Here is a 17,267-nt window from a genome sequence, read left to right as displayed (position 1 = left end):
GTGAAAAACCAAACATTTGGGTGGATTAACCCCACCGGCAATTCCTCCATCCATATCTGCAACTGATCTATATCTCACTGTATCCTTTGGCAGTCTTCTACAATATCCACACATCACTAATCTTTGTATCATCTGCAAAATTACTCACTCACCACCCATCCACATTTTCATCCAGGTCATTTATATAGTTCACAAGCAGCAGAGATCCCAGTATGAATCCCTGTAGAACATCACTAGTCACAGACCTCCAGCCAGATTAAGTCCCATTGACTACTACCCTCTGTCTTCTATGAGCAAGCCAATTTTGAATCCAAACAGCCAAGTCACAGTGGATCCCATGCAGCTTAATCTTCTGGATGAGCATCCCATGTGGAGCCCTGTCAAATGCCTTACTAAAGGCAAAAAAAAGGCAAATCTTAAATGCAAAATTTGAGTTCTGAACTTAAATAGCACTAAGTAGTTGTCAGGGGCAAGCTGGGATGTGAAGGTATATCAGTTTAAAATGTATGGCAATAGATATACATGTCTAAAGGAATGCCTGTAGAAGAGTTGTTTGTAGAGATGGTGGGTTCATTGGTCGTCATCCTTCCAAATGTGCTAGAACAGCCCCAGCAGACTGAGAAACTGTTAGTGTAGCATGGAATGGAGGGATCTACAACTGGGAGTTGAGATTCAGTTGTCAGGAAGATTATGGAGTTAATTATTAAGGAAGAGACAACCAAAGTCAGAAAAGCAGAACATAATTTCACAGAGTCCGAATGGCTTTATTAAAGGGAAGTTGTATCTGTCAAATGTATTAGTTTTCAGAGGATGTGACAAATGATGGAGATACAGGAGAAACAATGGACAAGATATTCTGACTTTCAAAAGGCATTTGTCTCAGTGCCAAATGAAAGAATTAGCTGAATTGTCCTCGACCCATCCTGGGAACCCAAATCCAAATCATACAAATTTATTCAGGACAGCAATGGTTTCAGTATTAAGAAGAGATATGACCCTGTTGCTGGTCAGTGTGTCCAGTTTACTGGGCACTGACCATTACCCTCCTGGTCAGTCTGTCTGCTTTACTGCTTTAATGGTGTCATGACAACAACCTTTCCCTCAATGTCAACAAAACAAAAGAGCTGGTCATTGACTTCAGGAAAGGGGGTAATGTACATGCACCTCTTTACATCAATGGTGCTGAGGTCAAGAGGGTTGACAGCTTCAAGTTCCTGGGAGTGAACATCACCAACAGCCTGCCCTGGTCAAATCATGTAGATGCCACGGCCAAGAAAGCTCACCAGCACCTCTACTTCCTCAGGAGGCTAAAGAAATTTGATTTGTCCCCTTTAACTCTCACCAACATTTAATGATGCACCGTAGAAAGCATCCTATCTGGATGTATCACGGCTTGGTACGGCAACTGCTCTGCCCAGGACCGCAAGAAACTGCAGAGAGTTGTGGACACAGCCCAGCACATCACGGATACCAGCCTCCCCTCCTTAGACTCTGTCTTTACCTCTCGCTGTCTTGGTGAAGCAGCCAGCATAATCGAAGACCCCACCCACCCGGGTCATTCTCTCTTTTCTCCTCTTCCATCAGGTAGAAGATACAAGAGCCTGAGGGCACGTACCACCAGACTTAAGGACAGCTTCTACCCCACTGTGATGAGACTATTGAACGGTTCCCTTATACAATGAGATGGACTATGACCTCAAGATCTACCTTGTTGTGACCTTGCAACTTATTGCACTGCACTTTCTCTGTAGCTGTGACACTTTACTCTGTACTGTTCGTGTTTTTACCTTTACTACATCAATGCACTCTGTACTGACTCAATGTAACTGCACTTGTGTAATGAATTGACCTGTACGATCAGTTTGTAAGACAAGTTTTTCACTGTACCTCGGTACAAGTGACAATAATATACCAATACCACTACCAGGCACTGACCACTACTCCACTGGTCAGTGTGTCTGCTTTACTGGGCACTGACCATTACCCTGCTGGTTAGTGTGTCTACTTTGCTGGGCACTGACCATTACCCCACTGGTTAGTGTGTCTGCTTTACTGGACACTGACCACTACCCCACTGGTCAGTGTGTCTGCTTTACTGGGCACTGACCATTACCCTGTTGGTCAGTGTTTGCTTTACTGAGCACTGACCATTACCCTGCTGGTCAGTGTGTCTGCTTTACAGGGCACTAACCACTACCCCACTGGTCTGTGTCTGCTTTGCTGGGCACTGACCACTACCCCACTGGTCAGTGTGTCTGCTTTGCTGAGCACTGACCACTACCCCACTGGTCAGTGTGTCTGCTTTGCTGAGCACTGACCACTACCCCACTGGTCTGTGTCTGCTTTACTGGGCACTGCTTTCACTCAGGGGTCTGGACCCATTGCCGCCTCTTCATTTTGCACCCTGTCCCTCGGATTATTTGTGCTCTTCTCCTGGTCTGCCTCCTCCTATTGTTCTGTGAACTCTAATAACAGAAATCAGGAGGTGATTATTCTCTCAGTGTGGGTTCTGGCCTGTGTGTTTGTGGACCCGAGCTGGTGCAACAGAGCTGGGCTGCACAGCCAACATCTGGCTGTGATTTGTGAATAATCACCTCCTCCCCTCAAGCGCCTCAGTGCTGTTGACCCACACTGCACATGCTCTCTGTGTTGCCCATGGAGTATTTCCCAGAGCGTACAGTAACATCTGTTGCACAGATTAGAACAAATGCATTAAGTTTCAGCAGGTTTTCTGATTCTTTGAGGTCACTGATGAGCTTGAGGAGCAGTGACTGGAAACACAACAACTGAGGTTAACTTTGCAGTTCGAGCAGAGGAATGGTAGTTTGCTCTGTGCAGGAGACCCTAGACTGGGGAGGTGGGTGGGGGGTGGGGAGACATTGCTTCTAATTTACTGCCAGCATTGGCTACCTCTGCCAACCGCATAGTGAGGGGTTGCAGACGCTTCTCAGCTCCAGTATTTTTTATTCTCAAGACATGGGCATCTCTGACACGGCCAGCAGCTTTCACCCATCTCCAAACACCCCTTAATGTAACTAGCAACTTCAGAGGGTACTTAGAGGCCAAAATGTTTCCTTCTATGCCATAACAGTTGTATGATTCTGTAAGTGTCAACCACGTTGCTGGGTCCAATATCACAAACGGGTAGGATGATGACATATCCCTACTTTTAGGCTAACATCTCAAAGCTGAAAATATCCAGACCAGTGTCCTCACTGCATGACTGCAGGACTGCCAATGTACAGGCATAGGTGAGAATACACTTGGAGTAACACGTGCAGGGTGTTGTTGAGAGCTGGCTTGGAGTAATGATACAGAACATAAGAACTCAAAAAAATAGGAAAAAGGAAGAGGCCACTTGGCTCCTTGTCTGTTCTCCCCTCCCCCCACCCCATTCAGTATGATCATGGCTGATCTGTCCAAGGCTTGAAGTCCTCTGTGCCTGTTCCTCACAGCTCTTAATTCTTTGTTTTTTCAAAAATATATCTAAATGTATCTACTTCCTCTTTAAATAGCCCCAGTGATCCAGCCTCCACCACCCTCCGGGATAGAGAATTCCAGAGATTCTGCCACCCTCTGTGGGAAGTTTGTACAAAAACTCCATTTTAAATGACCACTTCTTAATCTCGTAACTATGCCTCCCACCACCGCCCCCCCCCCCCGTTCAAGATTCTCCCACTGGAGAAAGCATCTCACTATCGACCCTGTTGTACCCTCAGGATCTCAACATCGGCCCTGTCGTACCCTCAGGGTCTTACGTTTCAATAAGATCATCCTTCATTCTTCTAAACTCCAACCAATAGTGGTCTAACTTTTTGAACAGTTTGTGATTGGACATCCCTCTCATCCCAAAAATTAGCCTGGTCAATCTCTTTTGGACTGCCTCCAATGCAACCACATCCTTTCCTAGATAAGGGAACTGAAACTGTCCACTGTACTCCAGGTGTGGCCTCACCAAAACCCTGTACAATTGGAACAATAATTCACAATTTCAAAAATCCAACACTCTTTCAATTAGGACTAAAGTGCCATTTTCCTTCCTACTCACTTGCTGCACCTGTCTGCTAACATTTTGTGATTCATAGGATCGTCCAGCACAAAAACGAGCCCCTTCTGGCCACCTCATCCAAGCTAACCCCAATGCCTGTCTACACTAATCCCATTTGCCTGCATTAGGCTTGTGTATCTCTGCTCTTTGCCAAATACTTGTTCAAATGTCTTTTGAACATTGTAATTGTACCTGCCTCTACCACCTCCTCTGGCAGCTGGTCCCATATATCTACCACCCTCTGTACGAAAACCTTACCCCGTAAATCTGTTTGTAATATACGTGAATGGCTGGGATGTGAATGTGGGAGGCAAGGTTATTAAGTCTGCAGATGACACAGATTGGCAGAGTTGTTCACAGTGTGGAGGGTAGTCTTAGGCTGCAGGGTGATACTGATGTGTTGGTGAAATGGGCTGAGAAATGGCAGATGGAGTTTAATGCAGATTAGTGTGAGGTGATGCATTTTAGGAGCACTAATGAGGCTAGGGCGTACACCATGAATGGTAGAGTCCTAGGGAGTATTGGGGAACAGAGAGACCTTGGAATACAAGTCCATAGATCCTTGAAGGTGGCAACGCAAGTAGATAATGTGGTTAGGAAGGCATACAGGATACTGGCCTTCATTGGTCAGGGCATTGAATACAGAAATAAGAAGGTTATGTTCCATCTTCATAAAGCTGTGGTCAGACCTCAGTTGGAGTACTGTGTTCAGTTCTGGTCACTGAGTTATAGGAAGGATGTGATGGTGCTGAAGAGGATGCAGAGGAGATTCACCAGGATGGAGCAGTTCAGTAATAAGGAGAGACTGGAGAGTCTGGGTCTGTTCTTCCTGGAGCGGAGGAGGTTAGGAGGGGACATGACTGAGGTATATAAAATTATGAGGGGTATAGATAGGGTAGTCTGCAGGAAACTTTCCCCATATCAGAGGTAGATAAAATTATGGGACACAGATTTAGGGGAAGGGGGAAGAGATCGCAGTGGATATGAGGGGGAGCTTCTTCACCCGGAGAGCAGTGAGTACCTGGAATGCACTGCTTGAGAGAATGGTTAAAGCTGGGTCACAGGCTACATAACACTTGAATTGCTCAGGCATAGAAGGCCATGGACCAAGTGCTGGGTGGTGGGATAAATATAGAAGGGTGACCACTAGTCAGTGTGGATGGGTTGGGCTGAATGGCCTGTTTCCCTGCTATACGATTCTATGATTCTTTCTCCTTTAAACTTCTCCCGTCTCACCTTAAACCTTTGCCCTCCAGTATTAGACTCCCCTGCCTGGGAAAAGGACTCCAACTTTCTATCCAGAGGGTAGCTAGGGAGTGGGTGTATCCACTCAGGCTCAAAGGAGGAGATTTATGCATACACCCAGAGGACGTGGGTGTGATCTTTAGTGAGTCCTGCACATTGTATTCACCAAGGAGAAGGGCATGGATGATGGTGAGATCAGGGAGGAGTACGTTGACATACTAAGGCATGCTGATATTAAGAAGGAGGAGCTGTTGGGTATGGATGTCCACAGAGCCTGATGGGATCTATCCCAGGATGCAGAGGGAAGCAAGGGAGGAGATTGCTGGGTTCTTGACAGAGATCTTCTGGGAGGTCAAATGTCAGAGGCAAGTATATTCCAAGTGTGGTTTCAGGCAGGACCCTTGGGATCGTTGATGCACAGCCGATCTTGGAGTGTATGTCCTAGCTCCCTGAAAGTGGCAACACAAGTGGATAGGGTGGTGAAGAAGACATATGGCATGCCTGCCTTCATCAGACAGGATATTATAAAGGTTGTAAAGTCATATTCCAGCTGTATAAAACTTTGATTAGGCCACATTTGGAGTATTTTGTGCAGTTCCGGTCAGCACACAATGGGTAACAAGTGAAAGCTTTGCAGAAGAGGTTCACCAGAATGTTGCCTGGATTAGAGAGTATTAGCTACAAGGAGAGGTTGGACAAACTTGGACTGTTTTCTCTGGAGCATCGGAGGCAGTGGGGCAACTTGATAGAAGTATTTAAAATTTTGAGGGCCATAGATAGGGGAGATAGACTAGTTTTCCCAGGTTTAAGGTGAAGGGGAGAAGTTTAAAGGAGATGGCAAGACATATTTTTTGTATAGAGAGTAGTAGGTGCCTGAAGTGTGCTGCAAGAGGAGATGGCAGAAGCAGATATGATGGCAAAGTTTAAGAGGCATTTAGTCAGACACATGGACAGGCAGGGAATGGAGGGATATGGACTATGTGCAGGCAGATGGGATTAGTTTAGATTGACTTCATGGTTGGCACAGACATGATGGGTCAAAGGGCCTGTTCCTGTGCTGGACTGTTCTATGCCCCTCATAATGTTATAAAACACTGTCAGGTCACCCCTCAGCCTCCTACATTCCAGTGAGAATAAACCCAGTCTCTCCTTATAGCTACAGCAATATGTACAGTGCATTGCCTGAAACCACACAGAGTATTCTGCACAGGGCTCTGGTGAGATCACGTTTGGAGTAAAGTGTAGAGGGCATTGTTGGGATCATGTTCAGAGTCATAGTCATCAAACCATGAGTCACACAGCATAGAAACAGGCTCTTTGGCCTACCATGTCCATGCTGACCTTGTTGCCAACCTACAGTAATCTCATGTATCTGCATTGGGGCTGTATCCTTTTATGCCTTGTCTGCTTAAGTGGCTGTCCAAATACCTCAAATATAGTGATGTATCTGATTCCATCGCCGCCTCTGGCAGCAAGATCCAGATATCAACCACTCCATGTAAAAAAAAACTTATTCCCTTTTAAAACTCCTCCCTCTTACCTTAAACCTATGCCATCTTGATTTTAATACCCCTGCCATGGAAAAAGAAATTGGCTATCTACCCTATCTACCCTCTCATAATCTTATATTGTTCTACCAGGTCACCCCTCAGCCTCCTTCACTCCAGGGAAAACAAACCCAGCCTATCCGATCATTCCCCATAACTAAAGTCCTCCAATCCAGGCAACATCCTGGTGAATCTTGGCAATCTCTCCATTGCAAACAGAGCCTTCCTATAGTATGGTGACCAGAACTGTACTTAGTCCAAGTGCGGTCGAACCAAAGTTTCGTAAAGTTGCAACGTAGAACGTGGAACATAGGACATAGAACGTAGAACAGTACAGCACAGGGATAGGCCCTTCAGACTTGAGAAGCTTGACAATGACAGAATGCTTCACTTAAAGCGAGCTTTGGACTTGAGCATGAAGCATCAAATCTTTCCAAAAGGGATGTGGATTAACTATGAATAGGATGAACGCAACCTTCGACCATATCTAAAGAAGTTACTTGTAAAATAATGTGCCATTTCTGTGTCCTGACCTATGAAGGCAAACATGCCTTCAGTAAATATTAGTGACCTGGAGAGTGTTGTAGAACAGGCAGACCTAGGAGTACAGTTACATAGTCATCTGAAAGTGAAGACACAGGTAGACAGGATGATGAAGGTGTTTGGCACACTTGCCTTCATCGGTTAGGGAGTTGAGTACAGGAGTTGGGACATCATGTTACAACTGCACAGGACGTTGGTGAAACCACACCCTTAAAAAGGAGGAAATGTAGAGAAGATTTACAGGATTAATACCTGGGATGAAGTTGGCTCTGTGGGTCTAACAACTCCTTTACCCTGCTCCATCACTGAATAAGGTGATGCTTGATCTGATGATTGGTCTCAGCTCCAATTCCTTGCCTAATTTCCATGATCCTTGACTTCACAATAATGCACAAATCTGCCCATCTCAAGCTTGTATATATCCACAGCTCTCTGAAGGAAATTCCTGCTTATCCGAAATTGGGTGTTGGACGAAATGTCTGATATTGTTGAGACAGAGAGGGGGTAAAGCAAGGTGATAGGAGAGTAGATCCAGGTCTTGTTTGTGCTCATGAGGAACAGTGAAGAATTGGAGGGTGTTAAGGCTAGGTAGATCTTTGGGGATGCCAAAGGAGTGAGTGTGGGTAGTGAAGATACTGACTCTGTACAACTGCCATTTTAAACTATTACCCACTTCATACTTTCGAAGTTCTACGTCATTGCCTGTTGACACCATCACCTGATATGCACTAAATGCCCATGGCCACCAACAACCTTTGATACAATCTGTGTTTATTTCCTTCAGCATGTAGCTGTAACCTGCATGCCCGACGTTGCCGATTTAACATGGAACTTTACAAGCTCTCTGGCCGAAAGAGTGGAGGTGTTTGCCTAAATTGCCGGCATAATACGGCAGGACGACATTGCCACTACTGTAAGGAAGGATTCTACCGAGACCTCACCAAGGCTATTACTCACCGCAAAGCTTGCAGAGGTAAGTGGCAAGTTCCAATACAACAAAAGATTCTAATCATGTGGATGTGGAGAGATGTGGAGGATATTTACCGGACAATGGTAAATTGACACATCTCAGGGAGACATGAGCAGAATTAGATGGAGCAATGAAACCTCACACAAATGTATTCATCGAGGCAGATTGATCAACAGCACCAGACTCAGTGAGCTTTCCAAGTTTGTTTGTCGTTCTTAGATAATCAGCATTCAGGCATAACAAACAGAACACTGGAAGAACAGCAGGACCAAAAGATATAAGTCAACATTTCGGGTTGATATCCTGCATCAGGATCTGTTCTTATGTAGGGTTGCAACCTGAAACCTCAACTTATACCTTTTGCCTCCACAGGTGCTCTTTGACCTATTGAGTTCTTCCAGTCTACTGTCTGTTGTTCCAGATTTCAGCATCTGCAGTCTGTTGTCTTCAAGCATTCATACATGTTGTGTGGATAATGCCTAATAACAAACAAGTTAGAAGAGTTGAGTATTCTGTTCAGTTACAGTCCTCATTATATGACTCACTATAGGACGCATTATAACGAAGCTGTGACATGTTCCAACTTGCCAGGAAGTGGACATTTTAAGTTTATTTTTACAAGTGCCATCAAGAACTTTGGAATGCTGTTACTAGACCACCTAGAAAGAGCAGCAATGTTGAAGGAAGTTTTCAGTTCATAATCAGGCTGTACATTATATAGGATAGGAAACAGTATTGGAGTTGGATGTTCAGTGGATGTCTCCTTCCATTCAAACAATTATAGAACAATAAAGCACAATACAGGCCCACCATGTTGTGCAGACTTTTAAACCACACCTAAGACTATCTAACCCCTTCCTCCCACATATCCCCCTATTTTAAATTCGTCCACATGCATCCACTTTTATTTGAATTGAATATTAATGAAGCTTGAACTAGCTCACTTTTGTACTTTCTCCCAGAACCCAAGCTAATTGATACTGAGAATAACACAAGACAATCCCCGCACAGTGCAGTGCAACTGGAGTATGTTCAGTTCCCACTTGTCAGTCTTAGAACATAGAACATAGAACAATTACAGCACAATTCAGGCCCTTCGGCCCACAAAGCTGTGCCGAACATGTCCCTACCCTAGAAATTACTAGGCTTACCCATAGCCCTCTATTTTACTCGGCTCCATATACCGATCTAACAGTCTCTTGAAAGACCCTAATGTATCAGCCTCCACCACAGTTTCCGACAGCCCATTTCATGCACTCACCACTCTCTGAGTAAAAAACTTACCCCTGACATCTCCTCTGTACCTACTCCCCAGCACCTTAAACCTTTGTAGACAGCCTATTCTCACTCATCAGCAAACTGATGAAAAATATCTTCAGTGTTGTCAAGTGGCATTTACTCACAAGTGACAAATTTCTCAGTGCAAATTTGGATTTTGCCAGGACCACTCAGAATTTATCACAGAGCTAAATTCTAGAAATGAGGTGGTAAACACTGTCCTTGATATCAAGGCAGAATTGACCAAGTGTGGCACCAAGCAGCCCTGGCAAAATAAAGTCAATGATCAAGGAGACAATACTCCAGTTGATAAAGTTGTACCGCACACAAAGGAAGATGATTGTGGATGTTGGAGACCAGTCATCATTACAAGAGTTCTTCAGGGCAGTGACCAAGGCCCAAACATGTTTAGATGCTTCATCAGTGACCTTCCTTCCATCATAATGTCAGAAGCAGTAATGATTGTGTAATATTCAATTCCATTCACCATTTCACCAGAGAGAGAGACCTTGAAGTTTGTGAGGATGGCATATGGCAGGCTGATACACTAGGGCATGTCGACGTGAGGAAAGAGGATGTGCTGGAACTTTTGAAAAACATTAGGACAGATAATGGAAGAGGGACTAACATTCTTGCGGGTAGGTTCGCTAGTGCTGCTCCGGGGGGTTTAAACTTGATTTGCAGGGGGAGGGGAACCAAAGTGTTAGAGCAGATAGTGAGGCGGAGGAGGAAAAATATCATGTGAGGACTGCAGGTATAGACAGAAATCAAAGGTTTGTACATGATAGAAATGTTCTCAGGTGCATCTATTTCAATGCAGGAAGTATTGTAGGTAAGGCAGATGGGCTTAGGGCGTGGATTGGCACGTGGGATTATGACATTATTGCTATTCGTGAGACTTGGATGCAAGAAGGGCAGGACTGGCAGCTTAATGTTCCGGGGTTCCGTTGTTTCAGACGTGGTAGAGAGGGAGGGATGAAAGGAGGAGGAGTGGCATTACTAGTCAGGGAAAATATCACAGCTGTGCGTAGACAGGACTGCCTGGAGGGCTCGTCTACTGAGGCCATATAGGTGGAGCTGAGGAACAGGAAAGGTGTGACCACACTAATAGGGTGGTATTATAGACCGCCCAATAGTCAGAGAGAATTGGAGGAACAAATCTGTAGAGAGATAGCAGACCGATGTAAGAAACAAAAAGTTGTAATAGTAGGGGATTTTAACTTTCCACATATTGACTGGGACTCCCACACTGTGAAAGGGCTGGATGGCTTGGAATTTGTCAAATGTGATCAGGAAAGTTTTCTAAATCAATATATAGAGGTACCAATGAGAGAGAATACAATACTTGATCTCCTCTTAGGGAACCAGACAGGTCAGGTGACAGAAGTATGTGTAGGTGAGCATTTTGAGTCCAGTGACCATAATGTCATTAGTTTCAAGTTAATTATGGATAAGGATAGGTCTGGTCCTCGAGTGGAGGTTCTGAATTGGAGAAAGGCCAATTTTGTGGAAATGAGAAAGGATCTAGGAAGAGTGGATTGGGATAAGTTGTTTTCTAGGAAGGATGTGTTCAGTAAGTGGAAGGCCTTCAAAGGCGAAATTTTGAGAGTGCAAAGTTTGCATGTTCCTGCCAGGATTAAAGGCAAAGTTTACAAGCATAGGGAACCTTGGTTTTCAAAGGATATTGGTGCTCTGGTTAAGAGAAAGAGAGAGGTGTATAGCAGGTATAGGCAACCTGGAACAAACAAGGTACTTGAAGAGTATAGAAAATGTAAGAACATACTAAAAAAGGAAATCAGGAAGGCAAAAAGGAGACACAAGGCTGCTTTGGCAGATAATGTGAAGGCAAACCCAAAGGGTTTCTACAAGTATATTAAGAGTAAAAGGATAGTAAGGGACAAAATTGGCCCCCTTGAAGATCAGAGTGGTCGTCTATGTGTGGAGCCTCAGGAGATGGGGGAGATCTTAAAACAGTTTTTTTGCATCAGTATTTACTCAGGAAACTGGCATAGTGGATATGGAAGGAAGGGAAACAAGCACTAGTGTCATGGAACATATAGAGATTAAAGAGGAGGAGGTGCTTGCTGCTTTACAGCGAGTAAAGGTAGATAAATTCCCCGGGCCTGACAAGATATTTCCTCGGACCTTGAGAGAGACTAGTGTAGAAATTGCAGGGGCCCTGACAGATATATTTAAAATGTCCTTAGCCTCAGGTGCTGTGCCGGAGGACTAGAGGGTAGCTCATGTTGTTCTGTTGTTTAAAAAAGGATCTAAAAGTAACTACAGGCCAGTGAGCCTGACATCAGTAGTAGGTAAATTATTGGAAGGTGTTCTGACAGATCGGATATACAAGTATTTGGACAGCCAAGGGCTGATTAAGGATAGTCGGCATGGCTTTGTGCGTGGTAGATCGTATTTAGCGGATCTTATAGAGTTTTTTTGAGGAGGTTACCAAGAAAGTAGATGAAGGAAAGGCTGTGGATGTTGTCTGCATGGACTTTAGTAAGGCCTTTGACAAGGTCCCACATGGGAGGTTAGTTCAGAAGGTTCAGTCACTAGGTATCCATGGAGAGGTTGTAAACTGGATTCAAAATTGGCTGTGTGGGAGAAGACAGAGAGCGGTAGTGGATGATTGTTTCTCTGACTGGAGGCCTGTGACTAGTAGTGTGCCTTAGGGATCTGTACTGGGACCATTGTTGTTTGTTGTCTATATCAATGATCTAGATGATAATGTGGTAAATTGGATCAGCATGTTTGCTGATGACACTAAGATTGGAGGTGTAGTGGGCAGCGAGGAAGGCTTTCAAAGCTTGCAGAGGGATCTGAATCAACTGGAAAAATGGGCCAGAAAATGGCAGATGGAATTTAATGCAGACAAGTGTGAGGTGTTGCATTTTGGAAGGACAAATCAAGGTAGGACATACACAGTAAATGGTAGGGCACTGAGGAGTGCAGAGGAACAAAGGGATCTGGGAGTTCAGATACATAATTCCCTGAAAGTGGCGTTGCAGGTAGACAGGGTTGTAAAGAAGGCTTTTGGCATCCTGGCATTTATAAATCAAAGTATTGAGTATAGGAGTTGGGATGTTATGGTGAGGATCTATAAGACATTGGTGAGGCCAAATTTGGAGTATTGTGTGCAGTTCTGGTCACCTAACTATAGGAAGGATGTCAGTAAGATTGAAAGAGTACAGAGAAGATTTACTAGAATGTTGCCGGGTCTTCAGGAGTTGAGTTACAGGGAAAGATTGAACAGGTTAGGACTTTATTCCTTGAAGCGTAGAAGAATGAGGGGAGATTTGATAGAGGTTTACAAAATTATGAGCAGTATAGACAGAGTTGATGCGAGTAGGCTCTTTCCACCTAGATTAAGAGAGATAAGTACGAGAGGACATGGCTTTAGGGTGAAAAGGGAAAAGTTTAGGGGAACATTAGGGGGAACTTCTTTACTCAAAGAGTGGTGGGAGTATGGAATGGTCTGCCATCTGATGTAGTAAATGCGGGCTCACTCTTGAGTTTTGAGAATAAATTGGATAGATACATGGATGGGAGAGGTCTGAAGGGTTATGGACTGGGTGCAGGTCAATGGGACTAGCAGAATACCGTTTCGGCACAGACTAGAAGGGCCGAATGGCCTGTTCTCTGTGCTGTCGTGTTCTATGGTTCTATAAGTCACCGAGGCCAGCTGGGATATATCCAAGGTTATTATGGGAAGCAAGGGAAGAGACTGCTGCGCCTTTGGTGACGTCCTCACTGGCCATAGGAGTAGTGTCAGACGATTGGAGGGTGGCAAGTTTTGTTCCTTTGTTTAAGAAAGGAAGTAGGGATAACCCTGGGAATTACAGACCAGTGAGTCTTACTTCAGTGGTGGGCAAATTACTGGAGAAGGTTCTTAGAGACAGGATTTTTGGGCATTTGGAGAAGCATAGGCTGATTAGGGACAGTCAGCATGGCTTTCTGAGGGGTAGGTCGATCTCATGAGCCTGATTGAGTTCTTTGAGGATGTGACAAAGCACATTGATGAAGGTAGAGCAGTGGATGTAGTGTACATGGATTTTAGTAAGGCATTTGATAAGATTCCTCATAGAAGACTTATTCAGAAAGTCAGGAGGCATGGGATCCAGGGAAACTTGGCTGTGTGGATTCAGAATTGGCTCACCCATAGAAGACAGAGGCTGGTGGTAGATGGAGCATATTCTGCCTGGAGGTCAGTGACCAGTGGTGTTCCGCAGTGATCTGCTCTGGGACCCCTGTTCTTTGTGATTATTATAAATGACTTGGATGAGGATGTGGAAGGGTGGGTAGTAAGTTTGCTGATGATACAAAGGTTGGTGGTGTTGTGGATAATGTAGAAGGTTGCTGTAGATTACAACAGGACATTGATAGAATGCAGACCTGAGCTGAGAAGTGGCAGGTGGAGTTCAATCCAGAAAAGTGTGAAGTGATACACTTCGGGAGATCAAATTTGAAGGCAGAGTACACGGTTTTTGGCAGGACTCCTAGCAGTGTGGAGGAACAGAGGGATCTTGGAGTCCACGTCCATAGATCCCTCAAGGTTGCCTTGTAGGTTGATAGGGTTGCTAAGAAGGCGTATGGTGTGTTGGCCTTCATTAGTTGGGGTATTGAGTTTGAGCCATGAGGTAATATTGCAGCTCTATAGAACTCTGGTTAGACCACACTTGGAGTATTGTGTTCAGTTCTGGTCACCTCATTATAGGAAGGATGTGGAAGCTTTAGAGAGGGTGCAGAGGAGATTTACCAGGATGCTGCCTGGATTGGAGAGCATGTCTTATGAGGATAAGTTGAGTGAGCTGGGGCTTTTCTCTTTGGAGAGAAGGAGGATGAGAGGTGACTTGATAGAGGTGTACAAGATGATAAGATGCTTGATCGAGTGGACAGTCAGAGACTTTTTCCCAGGACAACGATGGCTAACATGAGGGGACATAATTTTAAGGTGATTGGAGAAAGATATAAGGGGGATGTCAGGGGTGAGTTTTTTCCACAGAGAGTAGTGGGTGCGTGGAACACACTGCCGGCAGAGGTTGTGGGGGCAGATACATTAAAGAGACTCTTAGACACATGAAAGATAGAGAAATGGAGGTCTATGTGTGAGGGAAGGGTTAGATAGATGTTAGAGCAGGATAAAATGTCGGCACGACATCGTGGGCTGAAGGGCCTGTACTGTGCTGTAATGTTCTATGAAGCAGCCCATGCCTACAAGCAGCATGGCCAAAACAGCATTCAGACATAATATGGAAGTAACTTTCCTGTGGCAGGTAATGATCTTCTCTAACAAGCAAGTCTCTAAACACCTGTTCTTTAAATTTAATGATATTACCATGTCCAAGCCCCCACCATCAACATTCTGGAAGGAGTTTGTATGGTCTCCCCATGTCTGTGTGGGTTCCTCCAGGTACTCTGGTTTCCTCCCACATTCCAAAGACGTATCGGTTAGGAAGTTGTGGGCATGCTGTGTTGGCGCCGGAAGCGTGGCGACACTTGCAGGCTGCCCCCAGAACACTTTACGCAAAAGATGCATTTCACTGTGTGTTTTGATGTACATGTGACTAATAAAGATATCTCCTGATGTCCCAAGTCCTTTTTACTGTCTGCGAGGGACAAGTCAGGAGCTTCATGGAGTACTCTCCACTTGCCTAGATGAGTGAAGATCTAACTCTACATAGTACGGCACTGGACAGGCCATTCAGCCCATGACGTTGTGCTGATCTCTAAGCTCGACAACGTCTAGGACAGAGAGAGTCTGTTGATTTGCACCCCCAAGCACCACCTAAACATTTATTCCTTCCACCACCGGTACACAGTGGCTGCAGTGTGTATCATTGACCGGATGCATGGCAGTTACTTACCTGTTCCTACAGCACCACCCAAGTTTGCAGCCTCCACCACCAAGGGCAAGCACTTCAGTGCATGGGAACGCTCGCAGGTTCTCTTCCCAAGCTGCACAACCTCCTGAGTTGGAAATATATCACTGTTCCTTCATCATAATTGGGTTTAAGTCCTGGAACTCCCTCCCAACCTTCACCAGTGGGAGTACAATGGTTCAACAGTTATCCCCCTGCTATAAACCATTAAATAATGAAAGCCTTTGTTTCAGTATCTTAGCCTGTAAGTCACTCCCTGATAATACCCTACCACCCTCACCCCACAAATTCTCTGCTTCCTTCCTTTAAACCCTCAGTATTTACCAACTGCTGCTCATGTCCTGGTTCAGTGCTGGTTGTGCTGGCGCTGCCCTTTCCCAGGACACTTGCCATTGTTGGCACTTACTGTTATCCTTCTCTGGTCTCGTCTGATTTTTTTTAAAAAACTTGTTCCCATATCTCTCTGTAGTGATGACGTAACCTCAGACTAGTAACTAATGGTTTAGATATTCCCATTAAATTTTATGTCTGTTCAATTAAACTGAACATTTCTTAGACTTCCAACTTTGTATCTTGTTACTGTTTTTGAAGGACTGTTTCAAGGTTTTGATTTTATTTCCTTTACCTTTCATCCTCCCTCAAAAAATTTCCAACCACATTTTTGGAAGGTTTCATAAAAATTACTCTCGGAGAAGATGGCCTTAAATATCTCTATTTTAACAAAGTCAGACTCACTTAGTGAGCTGGTGGTGAATAAACTTGATGAACTCTGATGTAGACTTTCTCCAAGATGTGCTCCTGTAGACATGCTAATGTTACATTATTGGTAAATTTGGGGGTGGGGGGCAGGGGCAGTGGGATGTTACATGGAGAAGAGGGCAGTGGAGACTGTGGGAAGTGAATTGCAGGCTGGAATCTAAATCGAGGGGCTCAGGGAAGGGGTCGGGTGTTCTAAGTAGACAAACAGATACCCGGGAGTGAGTTATAGGCTGGAATTTTGGCAGTGCTGTTTATTAGGAAATGCAGTACAGAACAGCCAACATGTTATGAGATCCATTTCATCATTCCCATCTGGCTGTGTTTCCCTTCTGCCGCAACACATTTTAGACAAATGGAATATTCTAGTTTGTGCAAGAGATTGTGTAAAACCATCAGCTTATCTTTGAACTTTAAAAAGCTGAGATTGGGATCCTTTTAGTAAAGCAAGGAGTATCCAGGCAGCAATGGTTCTCACTCACCCACTCTTTACACGACCTGTTGCACCACAAAGTGCCATTGGTAATAAGCAAAGGTATTAAGCAAAGGTGACCTTGGGAATGAAGCTGATGTCACAAACATTGCAGCTCTGTTCATAACCTGACCAATGCAGAATCTGATCATAGAATCGAACAGGACAGAAAAGGGCCCTTTCAGTCCCCCTCATCCATGCCGACCGTGATGCCTTTCTATGCTATCCCCATTTGCCCGCATTAGGCCCATATCCCTTTACTCCCTTCCCATCCAAGTAAATTTTTAAATTTTAAATTTTATTTACAGAGTGGTAACAGGCCCTTCCAGCCCAATGAGTCTGCGCCGCCCATTTTAAACCCAAATTAACCTACCCGTTCATCTTTGCAATGTGGGAGGAAACCAGAGCACCCAGAGGAAACCCACGCAGACACGGGAGAACGTACAAACTCCTTACAGACAGCGACAGAATCGAACCCCGATCGCTGGCGCTGTAATAGCACCGCGCTAACCATTACGCTACCGTG

At 44.7% G+C, this 17,267-nt stretch overlaps 1 protein-coding gene across 1 annotated transcript in view; it reads left to right on the top strand.

Annotated features, from left to right (window-relative positions):
* LOC127573415 (netrin-3-like) overlaps window positions 1–17,267 on the top strand; it is a 267,637-nt gene that overhangs the window by 95,073 nt on the left and 155,297 nt on the right. The window contains exon 3 of the mRNA XM_052021620.1: window positions 8,168–8,356. Within this exon, the coding sequence (XP_051877580.1) occupies window positions 8,168–8,356 (189 nt within the window). The remainder of the gene's footprint in view (window positions 1–8,167; window positions 8,357–17,267) is intronic.

The sequence above is a fragment of the Pristis pectinata genome, chromosome 8 (assembly GCF_009764475.1).
Source record: "Pristis pectinata isolate sPriPec2 chromosome 8, sPriPec2.1.pri, whole genome shotgun sequence".
Classification (NCBI taxonomy): Eukaryota; Metazoa; Chordata; class Chondrichthyes; order Rhinopristiformes; family Pristidae; genus Pristis; species Pristis pectinata.
Note: the sequence above shows the minus strand (reverse complement) of the source record. Positions and strands in the feature narration are given on the sequence as shown.